The sequence below is a fragment of the Castanea sativa genome, chromosome 3, assembly GCF_040712315.1.
Source record: "Castanea sativa cultivar Marrone di Chiusa Pesio chromosome 3, ASM4071231v1".
NCBI classification, from domain to species: Eukaryota; Viridiplantae; Streptophyta; class Magnoliopsida; order Fagales; family Fagaceae; genus Castanea; species Castanea sativa.
Genome location: NC_134015.1, coordinates 2,344,979 through 2,370,956, shown reverse-complemented (window position 1 = coordinate 2,370,956; position 25,978 = coordinate 2,344,979). Strand labels below are relative to the sequence as shown.

General features: G+C 34.0%; 1 protein-coding gene and 1 long non-coding RNA gene across 2 annotated transcripts in view; both read right to left on the bottom strand.

Annotated features, from left to right (window-relative positions):
• The window catches only part of LOC142627920 (uncharacterized), a 74,302-nt gene extending 49,354 nt beyond the window's left edge, over positions 1-24,948 (bottom strand). Inside the window, exon 1 of the long non-coding RNA XR_012842964.1 lies at positions 24,079-24,948. This is a non-coding gene — a long non-coding RNA (uncharacterized LOC142627920). The remainder of the gene's footprint in view (positions 1-24,078) is intronic.
• On the bottom strand, positions 309-8,630 carry LOC142630001 (putative disease resistance protein RGA3). The gene is made up of 6 exons (XM_075804059.1): positions 5,715-8,630; positions 4,571-4,629; positions 2,321-2,432; positions 2,129-2,197; positions 673-1,071; positions 309-566 (listed from the first exon to the last, which is right to left on the bottom strand). Exons 1-6 carry the CDS (start codon positions 8,538-8,540, stop codon positions 309-311), a joined length of 3,723 nt encoding a protein of 1,240 aa, XP_075660174.1. The 5' UTR covers positions 8,541-8,630.
• Positions 24,949-25,978: the final 1,030 nt, after the last annotated feature.

Here is a 25,978-nt window from a genome sequence, read left to right as displayed (position 1 = left end):
CTACCTAACCTTTCATGTGTCATACGATATGTGAGCTTTACTGCCAAAATAAAATGAACGCATTTCTTCTGTAGGTCTTTCTCAAAAGTGCATCCATGCGTGAAATTTTTCTCAAGCACAAAATATACTTCCCTACATAATAGAATTTGATGTATGGTTTAAATGAGGCCAACAAAATTAAATATCTAGCATGAGGTTATTAGAGATGGACAAAACAGTAAGAAAAAACATCTCGGCTTGATTTAGATGGGATAAACTCACATATCTTTAGTTAAATGGGATTTTTCATAAATTTATTTGTTTTTTAGTTATGCATATCCTGTCTTGTTGTGTTTTAGTATCAAGCGTTTGTGATAATGAGTCTTATGGGTCAGTGTACTTATGGGTGCTGCGCTTGTGCTTGGGGTTGCAGTAGCTGCTGATTCAGTCTCATGCCCATTGTTTGCCTCCCCATTTGCTACAGGACCACCACCAAGCCCAGCTAGATCATTTAGGACGCGTCGGACATGGTTGTGTGCTCGGCTGCCTACAGGAAGCATCTCCAACAGCGCTAAATGACTTTCAATCTGAAACCAAGAAAGAACCAGTACAATCAGATTTGAGACATTTACGTATCAATTGTAGAATGGATAATATAGTACTTATTAATCTACCCAAATACTCACACATTACCGATATATCTAATTTTGCGCTGTTGCGGTCGACATACTTTCGAGTGAACGGACGGTACCAGCGGTAATAGTCATGATCGCGAGGCATCTCACCAGTCTGAGGAGGTGCATGGCAAAGTCGTTGTTGTCTCATATCCCATGTAAGGATATACAGTCCATGCTCCTCCCTCCAATTCTTTTCCACCTTCCCACGCAAGTCTATTCTATGTAGTCTTTCATCGTACATAACATGGTCGGGCCGCTCTTGCGCCAACCCAAACTGACGAAGGACACAATCTGGGTGGTGCATCTCTACTATGCAAAAACACACAAGTGGCACCCTTGCCGTCCACTTATCCCTCCCTGCAACGCAAAAGTCAGGAAGGTGGCCGAAGTCTGCCTCGTATGGCTGCCACACAATCTACAATAGAAACAAAAAACAATTATCATAACATCAAGGAATGTGAAACAAGGGAGAATACATCAATAAAGGGAAAAACGAAAATTAAAATAGAAGATATGTTAAAGGATGAAGCAATCATATTCTTAAGGAAAATTAACATAACCAAACAGAATTTTTGTTTGCCATACTTGGTCCGGCTGCATTCTAACTAATTGCTCGCGATAGTGGATCAAGGCCATGCCGGATGGCCTACTCTTCGAGCTTGGCACCCGCACCCACCTACAGTTACGAGCGAATAACATAAGATAAGATAATACCCATGTTATAGTTACTAAGAAGAGTACATTGCAAAACACACACAATATCAGAAAAATACTTACTTAAATGCAAGTGGAGCATATGGTCATGGGCCATAATCACATCTAGGTGGGGGCTCTATCCTCAGGCACAAGAATGGCAACCTTGCCCATGCCCAATACTGGACCAATGTGCACGCCCCACCAATCTGCGATGCCCCTTTCTCGCTTGCCCTGCACAACTCTCTGTACAACCAGGCCAAGCAACCACTACCCCAACTATACTGTGGCGGATCACGAAGGTCACGCAGGAACGCCAAGAACATCAAATGCACCCTATCTCCCGACTTGTCCATGAAAAGCTTATCCCCTAGCAGCACTAAAATATAGCACCGGGCATACTGGTGTATCTGCATCTCCGTTGCGTCATGAGGCAGTGGCGCTGTAATGGCGTCAACAAGGCGGCTGATGAGAATTCTTTGCCCCGCCAAAGTTTTGTTGTCATTCGCCGGAGTAAAACCAAGCAACTCCATGCACAGATCTCACCAATCCCCATCCACCACAGCAGTCGGCCCAACCAAGACCTCACCGTCTATAGGAAGTCCGAAAATGACCTCCACATCTTGTAGGGTGATTGACATCTCACCATGTGGAAGATGGAACGTATGCGTCTCCGGCCGCCATCGCTCAACAAGGGCCGATATTAGGCAATGATCTATCTCTCTGGAAGGGGCCCTAAACAATCCTTCCAGCCTTAGCAACTTCATAATGTCAATCACCCGATTATCTCCCATCTGAATGCTTGTCATCTCCTTAGTGCGACCACGGCACGTAAGTGGGCCCGGGTCCTGCAAAATCCATAAAAATTATAGCAGTTGTTACAACTACAAATACAACTTTGAAAGAACTTGTCAACTAAAAGTCAAAGACAACGTAAAAATTAAAGCGGTTGTTAGAACTAGATATTTCACCTCGCTATTCCAAATGTCCTTTGATCGATGATATCGTTGTCGCGTCAACAGTGACTCATCAAGCGGACCAGGGTGCAAGATCTGTGGCTCGTCATCAATCCGAGGCTCCATACTGCAAACATTCAGATACTCAACTGTGAGATCATTAATAGTGTGGAGGCAAAGGAATGCTATTCTACATACAACGAAAATCTATACTGAAGAGCAGCTTATTGGCATTATTTAAAAAAGGATGCTAAACGAATGGAAAGCAAGAAGAAGTACAGCCTTGATCTTTTATGTTCCTATGTTTACCTATTCACTTTTTTTTTTTTTTTGTGGATGTTTTTTGAATTTACTGAATTGATCCTATCTGGGTTTGCAGACTTTTTGATTATTTCTGAATTGGTTTCATTTGACATTTGTTACTTAGTGACTGAAACAGTAAAAATTTTGATGTCTCAAGCTGGTTAATAGGATAATTTGGTAATTGTGAGTAAGCACTCTAATTTAGTTACTGCTTGATTATGGCCATCTTTTTAATGGATTTCTATGGAGAAATCTAGAGCTTGTGCAATTAAAAAATCCCATGAAAGTTTGATGGGTTTTTTTTTTTTTTTTGGTTAGGTAAGATGTTGAAGTCACTAAAATAAGATGAAACCATAACATAACTGTTAAGAGGAGATTCAATTTGAACTTTGCCTTCTTAGCTGCATTTATCAGTTCCTTTTTTTTTATATATACAAATTAATAATAACACCATCTCAAATTGCTTTGTCACATAAAATCATCAAACACAACCTTGTGAATAAACAAATCCACCAGAGTCTAGAGTAGAATTCCATAAAGGTTGTCTTAATTTGGTCAAAAAATAAGCAACTATTGTCTTCAATATAAATATGAAAAAGTTGACCCCCCCTGCATGGTTGAATAAGCTGCATTATATTTTTGAATAAAATTTCCCTGGAACAATCTACTTGCTGATAAATTGAAAATCACGATTGTCTTGTCACTTCTACATGCAAATGCTTTAAAACTTGCTTGCCAATACCTGTATCCAAGCCCTCTCCTAAAAATGTTCCTCAACATAAACTGACTAATACATCTAGTTTCCCTTTTCAATTACACCCTTATTAATGCAACTAAGCACTTACGTAAGGATGTTTTGGTTATTTTCTTGTAAACTTTTGCAACATATGCATATGAATCACATAAGCTAGTGCCCAAGAGCTTTGTATTTAGTGTTTAAAATTTTTGTTGCTACAATAAAAGGACTCTAGTGCCATGTATATGAACCATTCCTTGTTGATTTAATAGTTAATACCAAGTAATAGGTGTGCCAAGTGGTGGGTTTTTCATGTTTGTGGCAAGCAGATTTGCTAATGAAGTTTTTTGTTTTTTCACATTCTGTTGTTGGCAATACTACATAATTATAGCTGATAGGAAAGAAAATCTTCTCATCAAGGTTTGTTCCACCTGAATTTTGTGATAGAGAATTTGCCAATTTTTATGTGTGATAAGTTGATCCCTGTTATTTTGAGATCATATTTAGTATTAAGAGTTTTCCTTGAATTAGTACCATTCTCGGGGCCTGCACAAAAACAATGCTTTGCCCCTAATGTCCAATCAACTAATGTGCCTGAACACATTTCAAGGAAAATCATCTATCTCTGGGTTTGAGTGGCATTTCACCCTAATAACAACAATTTCTACCCTTTGCCCAAATGGAGGGCTAAGCTGAAAAGAAAACAACAGCAAAAAAACTAGTTGTAATGATTTGCTTTTGAAACATTGAGATATCTAAATAAAAAATAAATAAAAAAACTCTCTCCGACCACTCTCATTCCAAATTTCCAATTATTAGTATTATTTTATTCTATAACAACACTCTCCGACGACTAAACGGAAACTCTCATTCCAAACGAAGCACTCGACCCATTATAAACAAGACCCAAATCAGAAAAACAACACTGAACTAAAAATCCTTTCTTTCCTGATTTGTACTAGGTCTCCACTCTCCAACTCAATCAAAATTTGAAAAAGCAAAAAAGAAACTAAAACAAAAGCAAAAGCTTGGGGTTGCAAAAGCAAACAATGGCGGCTTACCCGGGAATGAGCATGGGAGAGGCGCACAGAAATAATAATAATAAGTAATGCTTGATTAGGCTTGATGAAAAATATAAACAACAGTTTTAACGCAACGGTGTATACCAAACTTTCAACGATCAAACTTTCTTAGCATTCAAGAGGGAAAATTTGAAAAGGATTTACCTTGGTACAAATACTGTGGAATAAACCGAATCGGAGAGAAAGTCTGAATCTTGAAGGGACTGGTGTGAGAATAGAATGAGGAGAGTATCCGTTAGAGTGAGAATCAAAGAGAGAGAGTCGAGTGAGAGTAACTGAGTGGGAGTGAGGAGAGAGCTCTAGACAGGTACAGGTGAGATTTTAGATTTTAAGTGGTCAAAAACGTGTTTTTGAAAGGGGGGTATAAAAACGATGACTAGATATCGAGTTTTAGAAACTCGATTTTGTAAACATAATCGAGTACTAAAAACTCGATTTTTAGTTTAATCTCGAGTTTTAGAAACTCGATTTTGCAAGAATCCACATGGAAAAATTTGTCCACGTCAGTAAATGAAAAACCCCATAATCGAGTACTAAAAACTCGATTTTCAGTTTAATCTCGAGTTTTAGAAACTCGAGTTGTTAGTTTCCTATTTTCTTCCAAAACCAGCCAACTAACAAAATCTTTAGTACAGTAACGTTATTTGGAAAGGGTGTTCAGGGGGGTATAAAAACGATGACTAGATATCGAGTTTTAGAAACTCGATTTTGTAAACATAATCGAGTACTAAAAACTCGATTTTTAGTTTAATCTCGAGTTTTAGAAACTCGATTTTGCAAGAATCCACATGGAAAAATTTGTCCACGTCAGTAAATGAAAAACCCCATAATCGAGTACTAAAAACTCGATTTTCAGTTTAATCTCGAGTTTTAGAAACTCGAGTTGTTAGTTTCCCATTTTCTTCCAAAACCAGCCAACTAACGAAATCTTTAGCACAGTAACGTTATTTGGAAAGGGTGTTCCATTTGATTTTGAGTTGTTTACATTTAAATGCAAATGAGTGAAAATCTACGTTCATTTGATTATTCCATCTGAAAGTCCAGCCTTTTATTTTTTAATTCATTTCTGAAAATTTATTGTACCCATCAAGCAATTTTGAATACATCACAAGCTAACTGAATCTAAGCAACAACAATAAACCACGCTAACTCAAATTTATAAGAATATGTTAAATTCATCAATCTAGGTTGTGAGTAATTTATTTTCAAAAAATGAGAATATTTAATTGATAGTATATATTTGCAAAATAAATGAAGAGTAAGGAGATGAAGAAGCAGAATGAGTTACCCAAGCATAATCAGAACGTTCTAGAAGATCAATGTTTGGGATGTGAGAAATGGTGCGCCAGTCCTCTCCTGTCTCTCCTTGGCAACGTTTCTTGATGATTGGACAGCCAGCGATCACCAATTTATTCAATGGAATTATACGCAGGAAGTCCGGCAGCGACTTTAACTTTCTGCAACGATGAATTTCCAACTGTTGAAGACGTGGCATTACAGTAATACAGTCTGCGTCTTCTTTTCCTCCAATCCCAATCCATTCTTCCCACTCCTCCAACCCCAGAAACATGAGATGTTTCAAATTTGGGAATATTATGTCTTGTTTCTTGTTTTCAGATTCTATTCCCAAAAATTCAACACCCACTTTTTTCAGACTGCACACATTCCGTATAGTTAACAATTCGAGGAGCGGAAACTTCCCCAAAGGAGGCAAACTCATTAACTTGGCGACCGAACCGATACAAACCGTTTTCAATTTGGTCAAGGACATCAACCAATTAGGAGACATTGTGGTGCCCTGGTACCAACGAATGTCTAACAGCTCCAAGTCTTGAGGTGGCTCTAACGCATTTAAAAATAATACATCCCTCTCCATTCTTTTATCATTGGGGTCGACGGCATTTGGAACCCAATCATCCCACCATCCTCTATCCTTCCCTTTCTTAAAAGATAGTTTCAATTCACGAAGGTGTATCTTCTTCTTAAGTTGTGCATTCTTGGCCTCACTTATATCTACCAGGTTCCCCAACCCACGTATATCAAAACTCCCTTGCAGGTGGTTCAAATTTTTTAATTCTCTGAGTTTACATCCTTCGCTATCCTCGTCACTTATGCTGAAACATTTTAATGTTCTAAGAGAAATCAATCTTCCAATCCCTCTTGGAATTAGAAAATGTTCTCCAATAAGATGTCTTAAGTTAATTAATTTACCTATCCCCTGAGGTAATTTTGTGAGCACAAAACCAAAAACCGGGGTAGTCTCCAAATATTGTAAATTGCATAAATTACAAATGGCTTCAGGCAATACCTCATTGTACTTAAACAAAATGAGATACCTTAAATGTATTAAATTTTCCACGGTATGCGGAAGTTTCATTCTACACTCCAACTTTAACACTCGTAAAAGTCTAAAATTTTGGAATAAATTGGATATGTTATAACCACCTTGATTAAAAAAGATGAGGGTGCGTAGATTTTTGGCACTATCAATGGACACAGGAAATTGGGTTTCTTTTGGAATTACTAATCTCAAATGGCGAGCATTATTATAATCTGATTCCGACTCTATGTCATTATTGATTATAAAGCATTCATTCTTAGTAATCAATTGTGCAAAGTCATGCACTATATCATGCATTTTGTACCTCATAAGCCCAAATTCTCCGGATTCTTGGAAGAAAGAGCGAATGACTAAATTATCAAAGTATTCTCTTCCCATGATTTCCACCTCCATATTTCCCTTTGACTCAACAAATCCATGTGCTGTCCACATATGTACCAACTCATTAACATTAAAAGCATGATCTTTCGGAAAGACAGCACAATATGAGAAACACCGTTTCAGTGGTGAGGGCAAATCAAAATAACTAAGTAACAATGGCACAAAAAGACCTCTTTCAACATCTTCTAATTCCCACAAATTGCTATCCAAAACGTTCTTCCATTCTTCTTTACTTTTCTTGAAATGCATTAGACTCCCTAGAGTTTTTGCAGCAAGGGGCAAGCCTTTACACTTCTTTGATATTTGCTTGCCAAGGACTTCTAGTTGCTCACATTGCTTAGGATCCTTATCAAAAAATGCTATTTTACTAAACACCAACCAACAATCTTCCTCAGACAATTCCTCCAACTTGATCGTATTTGCACTTTCCATCATCTTCGCAACTTTGCCTTTACGTGTAGTGACTAGAATTTTACTACTTTGGGAACCACAACTTTTGAGTGCATCTCTAATTGGCTTCCACATTGCATAGTCTTCAGTCCACACATCATCAAAGACAAGAAAAAACTTCTTTCCCCCGATTAATTCACAAATTTTTTCCAATAGACTCTGCAATTCAGTAGTGTAAAAATCACGAACTCCCAAAGCTTCAACGATAGCTTTTGCAACCCTACATTGATCAAAGGGTTCAGAAACACAAACCCAAATTCTTTCTTCAAAATGATCCATCACCTCATGATGATTAAAAGCTAGCTGGGCAAGTGTTGTTTTTCCCATACCGCCCATGCCCACCAAAGAGATGACATGGGGGAGTTTTTCTTTTTCAGTACCCTTGCCCAATAGAATGCTCACTAAATGATCCTTAACCCTATCACGACCAAGAATATCAAACACATCAACATAAGAAGTAGTTTTTGGCCTCTCAATTACTTCTTCAATGGCCCTACTCAATTCAAACCCGTACATTTCCCTCTCTTTGTTAATCTCATCTAATTTTTCGTTAAGTTCTTTTATCTTATGAGCAATATCACGATGCTGAAAAAGATTAGGAACTGAGATGAGGGACCATACCTTCCTCTTCTTAGTAGTGCTAGTTTCAGCTTTTTCTTCGTCTTTTTGTTGTTTCTCAATCTCTTCTTTGATCATGGCAGTGTTCCACTCATCCAACACGTCGTCCATCTCGTAGGATACGCATTTGAGCTTATCTAACCAAAGCTTCACAGCTTCCTCCTTCAGCTGCCTCTTCTCAGCATCATTGAGCACTGCCTGGATGGTACGGAATTTGGTTTCAAGCTTTTGGACTTCTTGTTTGACAGTTGCGGTCAAGGTGAACTCTGAAGAAATGAAAGAACCAAGCTGCTCCACAATAGCAGAAAGTAAAGCACGAGCCATAGATTGGAAATGGGAAATTTGCTGGATATCACAAGAAGAGAAAGAAGAGTCTGTGAGAAAGAGTAGGTAGATAATGAACTGGTTGATGATATTCAGGAGAAACCAAATAGCATAGCCACCTCTCATCAATAAAGTCCAGGCCCTACGTTATCAGTTCACACTGATTTATTATATGGACAAGGATTTCCTCCAAACATGTTTGCAGCAACTGCTGCAAACATGAACATGTGTCAATCAAATAAGAATACACTTAAGCAAGGTCATGTGCAACACCCATTTTAAATGATAAAAAGGATCTGCGGGGGGGTCCGTTATGGTCTATAAATTATAAAACCTTCCCACCACCACTAACATTGTTGATAATGAACTTTCATGAATAGAAATTACCTGCCGGTAAAGCTATTACAAGAATTTATTACAGTTGGCACGAGTCCTTTTCAAAATACTGCACATATAAACATAACGGCTACTTTCTATGTAGTAGGTTATGGGTTGGTTAGTGGGACGATGAGGTGGTTCCATCTATCCCACACGAATAAATATCTCATAGGATAATATCCTATGGACAGCAATAATTAGAAGCATAGATTGGAAAAGGCATTATATGAGGACTGAGACAGTAAAGTTTTTCTTATTTAATTCTAAAAATTAAATAAAAAAAATTGGAAGAAAGAAGAAGAAGATAAAAAAGTACTATGCATTTAATAGTATTGCACTAAAATATTATTTCCTTTTGACCATTTGAGATTGAGAGTTGCCCTACTTGCACAATTATTATTTTCTTCTTACGTATTCTTTCTTATTTTTGTCAATAGTCTTGTAACTTAATTAACATCTCCTCACGCACAAATAGTCTGTTTTGATATTGCTTATTTTGCTGAAAACTGAAATACTGTAGCAAAATGTAAATAGTGCCGTGAAGTGAATTTCCCCGCTTATTTACAAAGTTATCAACTTTATAAAGTTGTAGTATAATAGTCATAGCGTAGTGTCGATCACGATGAAAAAGTTATGTAGGAACTTTTTTATTATTATTTATTTTTATGATCGTTATATAGGAACATTTGAACACAATATGTTTTTGGTTCTTGTATTTTTTGTCATTTTTTACTTTGGCTTTCAATTTTTTGGGCTCCTATTTGGCCCCTAATTTTTGAAAATCGCTTTATCTTACTAAGTAAAATATCTTATGTGGCACAAAGGATGCATAGTTCGCATGATAGACACTAATGTGATCAATAAAATAATAGTAAAAAAAATATTTGGTATTTAAAAAATTCCACTCAACATCCAAATCAAAAAGATTAAAATTTATTATTATTTTAGAAAATACTTATAATTTACCTTGGGTAACATGAGAAGAGCTAAAATTTAATTTCCAATGTTAATTTTCCTATTGAGAGGTAGATTGTTTAGCGTATGGAGACTTGTTTATAAAAAATTGAAGTCTTGAATTGTTATGAAAAATTGATCATTCATGGTGATTTAGCACACTTCTAACAAATTTTTTTAAAAATGTTTTAGAATTTCAATTAGGTTGAATATATATTGACCCACATCATACATGGCTTTAGGGTCTGGAAGGAATTCAGGGAGATGGAAAAGAAATGTGGAGAGAAAATGGATTTTTTGGATATTTGGTTGGAAATATTTAAGGAAGGAAAACTAGTGGGATTAGACTGTTTTCTTCTCAGGCTCATCAAAATATTTTTTCCCCAAATTAGGAAGAAAATCCAAGAGAAAATGTTTAAACTAAAGCACCCATGTGTTGCAACCTGCTGGGTTTTCTCGGTTTCTTCTTGGCACTTTTTTTCTTTTTTCAGTTTTGTCATTTTCTGTTACTCAACTATTTCCTTTTTCTTTTTCTTTTTTTAATTTCCTTCTTTAGCTTTTTGTCCTTTTCTATACTTTTCATTCGGTTTGCTTTTATTTATACATTTATTTATATATATATATATTATTTTTTTGGTTGTGTTTCATCAGTTTCGTTTTTGTTTTTTTGGTTCATCCAGTTTTTTTTCCTTAATTTGTTACTTTATTTTAGTAGAGGCATGAAAGTAAATTTAAACAAATTACATTTTTTTATCTCTCCACTTTTCCACTCTTAACCAAACACTACAAGAGAAAACTAAAAACTTTTTTATCATATCTCAATTTTCTATACTCTTACTTTTTTACCCTCCAACTAAACGGACTATTGGCTTAGCCTAAGAGCTGCCCTATCCAAGCAAACCGCAGATTTAATTTAATAATTGTTTCGATAAAACTAACGTTCAAACGAAAATTTGGAGTCTTGCTCTTGTAAAGCGCCTCAGGCAATAGCTTAATTGACTAAGCTAGAGCCAAAGCTTGCAATTTGGGACAACGGGTTCTATAGAATGAACAGGGAGGAGATCATAATCAAATTTTAAGTAACATAGATACAAGGCAACATCATTTCTTGAAAGAAACTTCTTTTTCATCATCAATAAATTTCCTATCTCTATCTGATAGAGTGCTGAATTTGAGAAAGACCAACAGACAACATAGTTTTAGTTTAGAATAACAATTTCTTCATTTACAACCAACCAGAGAGTGCCGAACATTGTGATGAATACAAAAAGAGGCTCTTTCTCTTTCTCTTTCTCAATCTCATGACATCACTGAATTTGCATCAAAATTGCTAGATGCATTATAAGAATAATATCTATTGTTCAATGTTTTGGATACCATAACATAATCAACAATAATAAACTTCCATGTAAAACAAGACTTGTTAGTCTTGCTAAAGAAAGGGTTCTTCTTACTAGTGGAGAGCTATCAAAATCATCATTGAAAGAAATTCTATTCTCTTATTAACAAACTAAAGGCATATGTAGTGCATGCCCGTTGTAAGTTCTTGCAAGGGCCAAAGGGTGTACATTGGTTTTGAAAAACCTGGCTTACTTTTTATTAGAAACTAGTAAGTTGCCCGTGCGATGCACGGATAATTTTATGATATTTTATGTAAAGCACTTTTGAATAATGTTGTACATAAATTATAAAAAATAAAAAAAAGTAAATTAAATTAGAGTAAAGAAACATATACATTTTGTGATATTAAAAATTGGTTTAGTGGCTTCATTGCATATTTGTAGCCTTCTTAAGGTAAGATTTTTTTTTTTTTTTTTTAAATCATGAATCAAAAAAAAAAAAATGCAAAAGAGTAATGGGACCATGAAATAAAGTAATTTGTGTTGTATTTACATATTTCATACTATGAAATAAAAGTATACCCAACTCTCTGACTATCTTTCACTCATCGATAGTGCGACATTAAGACATGGTGTGAGCAAGTGTGTATGCATGTGTTTTATAGATGATTTAAAATTAAACCATGGTAGAATATGACTTTACATTGCGCACCTAATATTCTCTCTACTTATATATCCAAAACAAAAACTAACTAACCAAATTACCTAACCTAAATCATATTTAAGCCCCTAATTTAAAAAGAAAAAAAGATTACTTGTAGGGGTTTCGGTGTCTTGATGGTGGTGGGAGGTCAGTATAACGGAGGTGGTAACCCCTCAGATTTCTCTTTCTCTCTCTTTCAAATGTTTTGTTAGTCTCAGGTCTTTTAATTTGGTAATATATAGTGAAATAGTGCATTTTATTTAACAATTCACAACATTTTTGTGTCTCTTTGTCTCTCTTTAGAGTCTTATCTCGTTAGCTATTACTATTAGCCCGCCCTTATTTATTTATTTATTTATTATTTTTGAAACACTAAAACAGTGGGTATGCTAAAAGACATGAAGAATAGTGAAAGATGTGATATAAGCTTAGGCAATTAAAGAGATATTAATGAGATAACAGTAAAATTAGATAATGTGAATTCTTGGGTAACAATAAAAAAAAATTAATGAAAGAGGTAAAAAAATACTAAATCAAAATTAGAGTGCCACTTGGCAGGACCTCATGCACTCTTGCATGAGGTCTCTGAGAGAAAGACATTTTGTAACAACCTTTATTCTACAATATTCCTCCAAATTTTTTTTTTACTCATTCCTTAAATCGAATAATTATAATGGTTATGTGTGCGCAATTTATAACTGTTGTTTCACTACATATTTATAGCCTTCTCAAGGTGAGATTAATTTTTCACCCTAAAAAAAAAAAGGGAAGATTAAGTTTTTTTAAAATCATGAAACAAAAAATAAATACAAAAGACTAACAGGATCATGAAAATCAAATAATTTGTGTTGTGTTCACATATTTAATACTATGAAATAAAAATATGTCCAACTCTCTCACTGTCTTTCACTCATTGATAGTGAAACATTAAAACATGGTGTGGGCAAGTATGTATGCACGTGTCTTATAGATGATTTTAAACCATAGTAGAATATGGCTTTACATTGCGTACCAAATATTCTCTCTACTTATATACCCAAAACAAAAACTATCCAACCAAATTACCCAAACCATATCATATTTAACCTCCTAATTTAAAAAGAAAAAAAAAAATACCCGTAGAGGTTTAAGGTCTTGACGGTGGTGGGAGGCCAATATGACGGAGGCGGCATCCCTTCAGATTTGTCTTTCTCTCTCTTTCAAATGTTTTGTCAGTCTCAGGTCTTTTATAGTGAAACAATGTGTTTTAATTTTAAAGAGAAACAATGCATTTTATTTAACAATCTACAACATTTTTATGTCTCTCTATCTCTCTCCAAGGCCTTATCTGGTTAGTTATTACTATTAGTCCTTAATTATTATTATTTTTACTTTTTTTAAAATATTAAAATGGTGGGATGCTAAAAGACATGAGAAAGAGAGAAATGTGTGATGTAAACTTAGGCAATTAATGAGAGACTAATGAGATAACAGTAAAATAAGTTAATGTAAACTTTTGGGTAATAGTAAAAAAAAACTTAATGAAAGTGGTAAAAAAAATGCTAAATGCAAAATTAAAACGTTACTTGGTAAGACCTCACGCACTCTCACATAAGATCTCTACTTATATATATATTCATGATTATTCCTTTATAATTTCGAATCACTAATCAACATGAGTCTCAAAAAACTTTGTGATAGGATTTCATCATACGTACAAAATGAGAATATATTTTTTTATCTTTATTTTTTAAAAAAATGATATTGCTATTGTGTTCATCCTTATAAGAATTTAAGCATAGATTGAATTTTCATTATTTTTGACAATTTTTCTTTGATTTCTTTATAATTTATATATTGTGTTAGTTTTAATTAATTTTTTCTCAAGCTTTCAGAGGATGGACTTTAGATAAGATGTTCAAATTTTATATGCCAAGCATTGATTATAAGTCTTGTACATTAAACAAATAGAGATAAGAAATTAAGAATATGGTCCATTTTGGTTGGCCTTAGCTTGATTTGTCTAGACATCAATTTTCCTTGATTATTACTTGTATACAAAATTCCAGAAACATTAAATTGGAATAGGTCCCTTACTAACCTAACCAATTGGAATTGGATGAAATTTCTTCTCATTCATACTAAACGTTGTGTACACTCCAAATTTTTTCTGCATCTCATAATGATATGTTGTTGACAGGTATCATCCAAGTCCAACATGATTGAGAGTTGTAATTGAGACTAAGGCCCAGAAGCTTTACTATTCAATACTTTGCGAGAAAAATTAAACACTCATTTGATGTAACAGGAGACTATGAAATTTGACATTGTATACACTGGGATTTGTTCTCGATGTTGTGAAATTGCTGTAGATAATAAAAACTCTAGTTTGATTAGTTGGCAATTCATGTTCTTTAATCGTGAAAAGTTTACAATGGAAAACATTTGTGTTCCTACAACAAATGTTTTGAAGAGAAAATTGTTAGCCCCCTCATCCCATTGGGACCCTTCTATTTATACAAAGGAAAAATGGTCCAATATTCCTAAGTGTGACTTAGTTACATGAAATTTTTGTGCAAATGTGCCTAAATTTCTTTTTAAAATTTAGTTATAATTTTAAACTCTAATTTGGTGATTTTTATATGATTTCATGTGTTTTTAAATAATCTAAAGGCTATTTCAGTTTGTGCAAATTATAGAACATAGAATCGGTAATTTAGCAACATAGGCATAGGAGAAGGTATGTAGTGGTTTAGGAAGAGTAGGCATTTAGTTATAAGGGAAGAGGAGTAGGCATAAACATAAGAAAACCTTAGGATGGAGGAATAAGGAAAACAAAGAGTTTTTGATGATTAACATCCCTCTATCTTATCCATTAGTCTTGTTTATTACTAATTAAAATTTGTTGAGTTAGTAAATAACTGATGTGGCATCTAATAAGTGTAATAAATTAAAAATGAAGTATTTTATTTCAAAAAAAAATCAATTATCTTTTCAAATAGAGTGCCACTTGGCAAAACTTCGTGCTCTCCCACATGAGGTTTCTGCTTTTATATATATATATATATATATATATATATATATATATATATATATATATTTACTCATTCCTTGAACTGAATAATTATAATGATTATGTGTGTGCAATTTATAACTGTTGTTTCACTGCATATTTATAGCCTTTTCAAGATAAGATTAATTTTTCAGCCTAAAAAAAAGGTAAGATTAAGTTTTTTTAAAATCATGAAACAAAAAATAAATGCAAAAGAGTAACAGGACCGTGAAAATCAAATAATTTGTGTTGTGTTCACATATTTAATACTATGAAATAAAAGTATGTCCAACTCTCTCACTGTCTTCCACTCATTGATAGTGAAACATTAAAACATGGTGTGGGCAAGTGTGTATGCACGTGTCTTATAGATAATTTCAAACCATGGTAGAATATGGTTTTACATTGCGTATCAAATATTCTCTCTACTTATATACCCAAAACAAAAACTATCCAACCAAATTACATAAATCTAAATCATATTTAATCTCCTAATTTAAAAAGAACTAAAAATACCCGTATAGGTTTAAGGTCTTGATGGTGGTGGGGGCCAATATTACGGAGGCAACGTCCCCTCAGATTTTTCTTTCTCTCTCTTTCAAATGTTTTGTCAGTCTCAGGTCTTTTATAGTGAAACAATGTGTTTTGATTTTACAGTGAAACAATGCGTTTTATTTAACAATCGATAACATTTTTATGTCTCTCTATCTCTCTCTAAGACCTTATCTGGTAAGTTATTACTATTAGTTCTTAACTATTATTTTTTTACTTTTTTAAAAAATATTAAAACGGTGGGGATGCTAAAAGACATGAGAAAGAGAGAAATGCATGATGTAAGTTTAGGCAATTAATGAGGGACTAATGAGATAACAGTAAAATAAGTTAATGTAAACTTTTGGGTAATAGTAAAAAACACTTAATGAAAGAGGTAAAAAAAAATGCTAAATGCAAAATTAGAGCGTTACTTGGCAAGACGTCATGCACATTGTTTCTAATCACTAATCAACATGAATCTCAAAAAATTTTGTGATAGGACTTTATCATACGTACAAAATAAATATAAATTTTTTTTTATCTTTATTTAAAAAAAAAAAAAGGATTTTGCTATTGTGTTCATCCTTATAAGAATTTAAGCATAGATTAAATTTTTATTATTTTTGACAATTTTTCTTTGATTCCTTTATAATTTATATACTGTGTTAGTTTAAATGAATTTTTTCTCAAGCTTTCAGAGGATGGACTTTAGATAAGATGTTCAACTTTTATACGCTAAGCATTGACTATAAGTCTTGTACATGGAACAAATAGAGATAAGAAATTAAGAATATGGTCCATTTTGGTCGGCCTTAGCTTGATTTGTCTAGACATCAATTTTCTCTCTTGCCAAAAGTCCGACTTATTTTAGGTGGAAGTTTCCTTGATTATTACTTGTATACAAAATTCTAGAAACATTAAATTGGAATAGGTCCCTTACTAACCTAACCAATTGGAATTGTATGAAATTTCTTCCCATTCACACTAAACGTTGTGTACATTCCAAATTTTTTCTGCATTTCATAATGATACGTTGTTGATAGGTATCATCCAAGTCCAATATGATTGAGAGTTGTAATTGAGACTAAGGCTCAGAAGCTTTACTATTCAATACTTTGCGAGAAAAATTAAACACTCATTTGATGTAACAGGAGACTATGAAATTTGATATTGTATACACTGGGATTTGTTCTCGATGTTGTGAAATTGCTGTAGGTACTAAAAACTCTAGTTTGATTAGTTGGCAATTCATGTTCTTTAATTGTGAAAAGTTTATAATCGAAAACGTTTGTGTTCCTACAACAAATGTTTTGGAGAGAAAATTGTTAGTCCCCTCATTGGGATCCTTCTATTTATACAAAGGAAAAATGGTCCAATATTCCTAAGTGTGATTTAGTTACATGGAATTTTTGTGCAAATGTGCCTAAATTTCTTTTTAAAATTTAGTTATAATTTTAAACTCTAATTTGGTGATTTTTATATGATTTCATGTGTTTTTAAATAATCTATATGCTATTTTAGTTTGTGCAAATTATAGAACATAGAATCGGTAATTTAGCAACATAGGCATAGGAGAAAGCATGTAGTGGTTTAGGAAGAGTAGGCATTTAGTTATAAGGGAAGAGGAGTAGACATAAACATAAGAAAACCTTAAGATGGAGGAATAAGGAAAATAAAGAGTTTTTGATGATTAACACCCCTCTATCTTATCCATTAGTCTTATTTATTACTAATTAAAATCTGTTGAGTTATTAAATAACTGATGTGGCATCTAATAAGTGTAATAAATTAAAAAATGATGTATTTTATTTATAAAAAAAAAAAATCAATTATCTTTTCAAATAGAGTGCAACTTGGCAAAAGTTCGTGCTCTCTCACGTGAGGTTTCTGCTTTTATATATATATATTGATTTAGTGGGTAGGGACAAAGGTGGCGTTTGGATCCAACTTATTGTGCGTTTGCGTTTTGCACATCACGTTTCTTTCTTTTTTTTTCTTTTTTTTTTTTTCTTTTGCTGCTGCATGCTTTAGGGGGGACAATTTTTATTGTTCATGCTACTGTTCATAAACAGTAGCGGTACATTGTTGACTTTTCAGCCCTTTTCATCACATCAGTGGGTCCCGTGCACTGTTTACGGGACCCACAAACTTTACTTTTCAACAATTTTTTCATTAAAAATGGGTCCCACGATACTATTCACACATTTAAAAATTATTTTGCTACAATGTTTTCAGTTTTCAGTTTTCAGCAATAAGTTCTATCCAAACGAATTCTTCTAGGAGTTTTTTAACCGTCACTGTGATGAAACCCAAATGGCATATTTGAATGTGTTAACCTTCATTTTTTTGGTCCACTTACTTAGGTATAAAGTTATGATTTGAATAAAATCACATTTATATGAATTCTCATCATGAATACTATTTTTATTATAACTAATCACAATAGGTCATGTCATTATCAATCCATATAAAAAAAGAGTTATGAAAAGTTTTGTATGCTAGACTTATAGTTATGTAGTGTACCATGCAAGATTGAGTCGGTCATTTTTGGCTTTCATAAACAAAAGTTATGTCAATAAACTCTGGTTCAAATGACATTGAATTTTTATAAATCTTTTTTTTTTAAATGACACATTTTTGGTTCGTAATAATAATGGAATGGAAGGAGAGAGAATGAATTCAAGACTCACTCAATACTTGTGTTATTATCCATAAAAAAAATGTTTGGAAATTTTAAACTAACTTCTTTTTATGATGTTTTCAACATTCTAAGAGCAGTAAAATATTAGGTGGAGACCGCATTATGAAAATTGTTAGTTTAACTTTTTTATTGGCTAGGACAAAGATCTTTCTAGCAATGCAATCATATCCCCTTTAAGATAAAATATTAGTACATCTTTTTTAAGAGGTCCAACAAAATTAATTGCAAGGATTTAGTAACAAAGTAAAAAGTTGACTAAGTTGAGAGATGTTCAATTCCATTAACCATATATTCAAATCCTAACAGCTTTTGTACGACTGTTACTTCTCAAAAAGTTCATAACAGGTGTTAGTTTGATCTATTTTTTGAATTATTTTATTTTATTTTTCATTTTTCTTGGTCCATATCTCTTGTTTTGGATGTGTGTGTATTTTTTTTCAAAAAAAAAAAAAAGCGTTTTTATGTAGTATTTATTTGAGTTTAAGAAACCAAAAAAAAAAAAAAAAGATTATCAAAAGATGAAGTAACATGGATCAGTAAATAATAAATAAATAAAAAGAAGAAGAAGAAAAAATAACATGATCAATTACGCAACTATTTGAATTAGTTTTTTTTTTTTTTTTCATGAACTTATTTGCTTATGTATAGCTCAACAAATTAACTTTTTAAAAAAAGTTAATAAAAATGCACACATAAAGTGTAGCCTTTAGATGAAAAAAATAGTGAAATGTAGTGACATAAATAACCCAATTATTTAAAGGATTTTTAAGACCGGAGAGTTAGCTATGGATTCAAGATCCACCGACTACATGTGTAACTTACAATATGAAAAATAAAAATAAAAATAAAATTAAATAAATTCAAAGCCAGATAATCAGATCAGTTTAATTTAATTGAATTGGATTGAATTACACTTGTTTCGATATATTAGAAATGAAAGAGCTAAATAATTTATGTCACTGAATAATAAGGAAGGTGATTATGACTGCCTATGTGACTAAGTCACCACATAGGTTTATATCATATTTTACTTTGACTACGGAAAAAGCAGAATTTTTTAATGTTGAATTATTTTCATTAAGTTGGTTGACTATCTCAAAAAATACTTTTGCCTAATATTAACGTGAAGTAATTCCCGCAGCATATAATAAGAATTCTTGTTTTGACTTGTCATATACAGGGAAAGGGGATGAGATAAGAGAATACACTCACACACCAACACCAAATCTACATGCGGTAGTTAATGTCGCGGAGCAATTGATAAACCACTTCTCAATATCACACCTTACCGATGTGGTACAATTTAACAACACTGAGTATCTTTTTTTTATCATTGTCATGGGCTTACAAGATTTTTAAACCTGGTCTGGCAGAAAGACTAGATACATAAAAATATATGATGTATGATACCCCTATTATTTAAATAAATAAAAAATTAAAAAAAAAAGAGGATATACTCTTGAGAGTTTTTTTTTTTTTTTTTTTTTTTAAGAATAAGTGAACTTTTTTGAAGGTTAAAGAAAAGAGCAACAGAGCAAATTGTCAGATAGATTAGGCAGAACATGGTTAGACCGTGCGCGCGCGCGCGCGCACACATATATATTGATAGTTTTTCTTTTTTAAAGGAGAAGGGATAATTCGATAGTTGGGGATACACTCTTGAGAGTTTAAATGGGATTTTCTAAAAAGGAAAAGGAAGAAATGCTAAAATGACGATATACACCAAGGGTTTTGTTATAGTGGTCTCTGGTGGATGATGAGTAATTATTATGTACTCTCATAATAAAGTTGACATAATATCCCACACCAATAAAAATAAACCACCTAATACAAAAATTTGACACAAACTAAAAGAGTCATGTGAAAAGGTCAGATTTTATATTAGGTGGCTTGCTTTTATTTGTGCATAGTGCCATATCAACTATACTCTAGGGTTTTTTTTTTTTTTTTTTTTTTTTTTTTTTTGTCTATTGCATATATCAATGGATCTCGAATGCATAACATAATTAGCAAACAAAACATGATACTCTCATTAAATTCCTAAAAAGGTAAGAATCTTGTTTAGATTCTTTAAACCAAACACACCCAAGTGATTTTAGTTGAAAGATCATATATTTGAAACTCATCCAACATACAACTTTTGTGGAGTTTAGGTCTTCTATCATTTAACAGCCCATATATTTATAATGCAAGCAACCAATGCTGAGGAGAACGTATCGCATATATCATATATATGCATCTTTCTTCTCCCAGTGTGGCAATTGCAAAATTCACACACGGTAAGAGGAAGCATGCATATATCCAATACATGAGATAATTATTGAGTGCTAGACTTTATCTGTACTGTAGACTATGCTATTCCTTGGTGCCAATTAACTCTAAACTTGATACATCTATAAGGCCCAATTATCATGCAACTTGAATGGATTGGAAAATTTTGCTGGTAGTCCGCTTTTCAGACATAAAGTACAGAACGAAGTTTGAGATACCCAACAATGGAAATGAAACATTTGGAAACAAACTGGTGGGTAGTTTTGTTGGGCCCCTAAAGACTCTTTTTCAAAGAAAGAATTCAACATGGTTGCAGATTCTGAAAGGGGTGGATGGGTATATCATGCCTGGATTCATGACCCTCCTACTAGGGCCTCCAGGTAGAAACATAAATACAATCTAAAATTTAATAAATAAGATCTATTGGCCAGAACATATATTACTCCTAAGCACAAATAAAAGAATTGGAACTAAAGCTATATACTGAGCAGGACACTAATTTGTAAAATGTTGAGATCAATTGCAAGTTGTGCGCAAGAACTTAATGAAGGATGAAGCCATGTCAGATGAAATTCTTTTGCACTTAATGAGAGAAAAAAGTGAGAAATCCTCTTTATTAAGTGCCCAGATTAAAATTTAAGCTTTAGATTAGTCTTTCTCAATGAAAAAACAAGTTGCACCAGTAATGTCAACAAGAAAATTATTCTCTCATCTCTTAGGAATTACACGAAGTTAGCAGCACCATATTAGAGAAAGAAATCCCTGCAACCTAAAACTCTTTGAAACTGCATCCTGAAACTTTCTATCTACAAACAAGTAGCCCTATAAATTAAGATTTATTTTCATATGTATGTATTTTATATGCGTTCATATTCAGAATTTCCATTAGGCTTATTCCAAAATGCCAAAAAAAGATTACCTGTATATTAATTGAATTCTAAGATTTCACAATTGGACCATTTGATACAATTTCTAACGCATATTTGCTTGACTTTTTATGCTACAATATATACATCTTTCTTCATTCACCTGCAGTACAATAGCCCTTATATGATTAGACATTTCGCTGCTACTGAACTTATCCATTAATTAAATCTTACAGGCAGTGGCAAGAGTACTCTCCTAGAAATTCTGGCAGGTAGAGCCAGTGGAAATAAGAACTCAATAGTGGAAGGTGCAGTCATGTACAACAACAAATATGCCTCTGACATTCGTCTCAGTAGACTCATTGCATATATTAGCAACCAGCTTAATATGTAAGCACACAATGACCAAATTTTGGAACATGTATACATTTATCATACCATATGGGCATTCAAACACCAGTATTAATCAAAATTTAATTAAAATTGACAAATTAAATATCTTATTAGAGCAACCATGAATGAACACACAAAGTAGTCATTTGACTTCATAGTTTTCAAATAAGCATCATCCGACATCTAAATGTGTTAACATAGATCCATACTTATGTGCACACAAATTTACTAACTTCACAATAATTAAATTAAAGATTACTAGTTGGCATATTTACTTTCTCTTACTTGTAAAATTGCAGACATGGCCCATTTTTAACAGTTCGAGAGACGCATGAGTTTGCTAGGGACTGCACTCAGGGGCTTCGGCCAGAGAACTTCACTCCTCAGATGAGAAAGCTCTTTGCACATGCACTAGTAGAGGGACAGGATCCATTTTTGGAATATGTGTTAGAAATCTTAAGTTTGAAACATATAGAAAACAACCTCACTGGAGAGGCAATATCCGATGCTGATCGCCAAAAGCTCACTACGGCTGAGTTAGCACTTGGAACATATTCTGTTATGATTTATGACCAACCATTTTCTGGGTGTGATCTAGCAGCTACGTATGACCTAGTTGACACCATAAGAACTATTAGCAGGATTCAGCAATCTTCAGCAATCATGTCACTGACACAACTCTCTCAGGAAGTGTTCGATCTTTTCGATAGAATTATATTGCTCACTGATGGACACATTTTGTTCCAGGGCCCCCGTCAAGATGCCATTCCTTACTTTGCCAAACTCGGGTTAGTATACAGTAACATGGAAGTAGTCACAGCCAAGCTAATATGTGCATACACTTCTTTATAAGTAACTATGTTCAACATAACATTAGAAAGCAGTAACACCTGTTAATTGTTCAGTTACATAAAACCATCATATGTGGAGTCCAGTGAGTTTCTTGAAGATATTGCAGCTGGAGACGGTTCTCAATATATTGTACCTGGAGCAACACCCTTAACACTAGAAGAGCTAGTAGAGTGCTACAGAGCATCAGATCACTACAAAGATATAATGAGAATTGTTAATGGAGATGATGCGAAGCACACCTACCGGGTGGAAAGTGAGCCTGGGATTGGGTTGTCCCTTAAAACGCCATCCAAATACCATAGCACAGTCAACGCACAGACAAGAAGAGAGACAGGTAAAGAAATCATTCCATGAGAATATCAATAACCTGTTAGAGTAAACTCTATATATGCAGCTAGAACTGATTCAATAATTTAACTGAAGCAGCTTATTCCAACAATTACTGATTTGCTAACATGATTTCAGAACTAGTGGTGTCCAAACTCTCTACCAAAGTAGGGCACTCAGGGGGGATTGAAAGCACTCAGAGTTCTAGTCGGGGATGTGATCACAGCAATATCTATGAACAATGAAGAAATGCAATACCTATCAATGGGATCTCAAATAATTAAGCACAATCGTGCCTCACATGCATATGTTATTTTGAAGCAGGCAAGAGGTCACACTTGCCTCCAAGTTGAGCGCTGTAAAGAACAGGTATATAAAAAGCTTTTCCTACCAACAAGAAAGGACTAATGAGATGATCAGCTTATTGGTTTTCAAATGTAATGAAAAATACTGACATTAAGGGTTTGTTTGAATAGAACTTATTGCTGAAAACTGAAAACTGAAAACACTGTAGCAAAATAATTTTTAAATGGGTAAAAAATACTGTTCATGCCAAAAGTTACTGTTCATTGGCCTAAAATCACTGTTCATGGCCAATGAACAGTAACAAACACACGGAAAAAAAAAACTCTGGACGTGGACGCGCGTTTGCCTATCCAAATGCCCTATAAAACCAATGTGAGAAACAAAAGATATACTACATGATTTGTACTTACAGAGGTTATCTGTTATTTAGGAGGAGTATCAAGCTCAGTGGAAGCAGTTCCAAAGGCCCTTTGTACAAACATGGTTGCAATCAACCAAGACTTTGACTTACAGGCAAATCAAGATCACCAAAAGGCTTCATGCTATAATCAAATTAAGGCTATTCCAGGTTAATACTACCATATCTTCACAGCTTTCCCGCTCATGAATATCACAAAAATCATCTGACATGTCAAAATTTCAAGTTATTGAATATCTAGAAAAACCACGTCTACAGAACCAATGTGGAAGGAAAACCCTGATCTTTATTTCATTAAGTATCTCATACTTAGTTAAAAATATATAAATAAATAAAAAGAATCCCACCAATCTTCCTTGAACCATGGTGTTTGGTGGCATGAGTTGTTGGAATTGCTGCCACCAAGGTCAAATGTTACAAGTTTGGTACAGCGAAAAGAGAAACAAAGAATAGTAAAAACTAACCCATTTTTAAACTTTGCAGGCAATTATGCTGGGAATATTTGCAGGAACACTGTTTTACAAACTTGGGGGTCAATATGACCAACAGCAAAGGAATTTCGTAAGGGCCCTTGGGTTTGTATCCACCATGAGTATTATGCTCCTAAATCTTGTACAGCTTCCTCTCTACATGCTCCAAAGGCCAATATTTTACAAGCATAGGGCCCAGAGATTCTTCAGAACTTCATCATATATCACAGCTCATTCCATAGTCAATCTCCCACAGACTCTCATAGAAGTAATCTTCTCAATGACTTTTCCCTATTGAAATATCTATAGCTTTCAAATAACTCAGACATATAATAATTCTTGCAGGCACTCACATATACTCTGTGTGTTTATTTTCTAGCAGGGCTATCAATGGCAGGAAATGGGGCACCATTCTTTGTGTATCTAATGCTCTTATTCTTAGTAGCATACTTTGGCTCATCAGTATTCTTCTTTATCAGTGCTATCTCTTCAATTCAAGAAGTTGGGAATGCTTTAGCAGGTACTTCTGCTTCTTTGAAAACAGTTTTCCTAACTTACGATGATGACTTCCACAAGTTATTATTAGGACCTTAATGGAAATGAAAGAAATTGAAATAAGTCCCATCCTGCAAAAAGGTGGTTTTTGCTATCCAAAAGCATCAACACTGCATTGTTTCGATTTTGAATCTCCAAAAATTAAACGCTAACGGAAGGACCTGATGTCCCACAGCATGAGCATGTTCACTGCAGAAGTTCTTAAACCAGTTGCATAAATACATAGATTGCAAACAATGATGCATCCTTAAAATTCATTTAGAAAATTCTCAAAATTGCCAAGCTCCTGGGAAAAAAATGTATTATCATAATCACCTCATCAATCTCATCAATCTCATATATACATAAAACAGTCAATATTTTTTAAGGTTCTTTTTGAGTGAATGCTGCTTGAGATAGCACTACTTTTACACCAGGTATGAAACCCATTATGTAATTCATGTACTTCATGCAGGTCTACTTGTCTCGGTCTTCCTACTCTTCAGTGGCTTTGTGATCTTTCCATCCAACATTCCAACTTACTGGAAGTGGCTTGTTTACCTGAACCCGATTCACTGGGCCAATGTCTCATTTTGCAGGCTCCAGTTTAACGAGGGATACACAGAGCCCTGCTCAAAGTACCTTGGTGAACTTCCTTTCTGTGATCAATTCCCATGAATGACAGTTGGAAAAGCCTACATGGTCTTTTATGAGCTTTCACAGGATGCTAAGATACCATGGCTTCCTTATGTTATTCTCTTGGGATGGATAGGAATTGCCAACTTGTTAACAGTGTTGGGGCTAAAGAAGATAGAGTTCATGGGGATGAGTCAATCTCCGCCCCGTCCCAAAAAGACCCCTATAATAAGAAAATATGAGGAAGACAGAGAGAAAGAATTTCAGTCATACAACAGCAATAGCCAACATTTAATTTCACAACAGGAAGGAATGAAGGACAATGGCGGAGTTGAGAAATGGATTGAGGAATTTCGAATTGACATGTAGAGGCACGGGTTAGGCATTCCAGTGAAGCAGGCAACTCTACTCTTTGAGGATTTATCATTCGCAAGGTTTGTTCCCTACTCCTAACCCAACCTTAGGTGTCCCAATCTCCAAATTGTACCCAAAAAATAATTATATAATTACCTGTCACAATTCCCTAAAACAAATTGTCTACAACAAGAAATAATAAAAGTAATAACAATAGCCTGCCAAACAAAAAAATAGGGGGAAAATTCCCAGTTGAACTATATAAAATTAAAGGGTTGATCCCCATGAGATACTTTTTCACACTTAAGTGGTGCATCAGGTATGATGAGGGAGCTAAAGAAGGCACAGCAGTTTTCAACAATACATCAGC

Bases quoted from the DNA above. Each gene is read 5' to 3' on its own strand.
- LOC142630001 (XM_075804059.1), bottom strand. From the start codon at position 8,540: ATGGCTCGTGCTTTACTTTCTGCTATTGTGGAGCAGCTTGGTTCTTTC. The intron at 2,433-4,570 runs GTAAATCCTTTT...GAATGTTTGCAG, and splicing joins TCCACAGTATTTGTACCAAG to TATGGAGCCTCGGATTGATG. The intron at 567-672 runs GTAATGTGTGAG...TCTTGGTTTCAG, and splicing joins GCGCAAAATTAGATATATCG to ATTGAAAGTCATTTAGCGCT.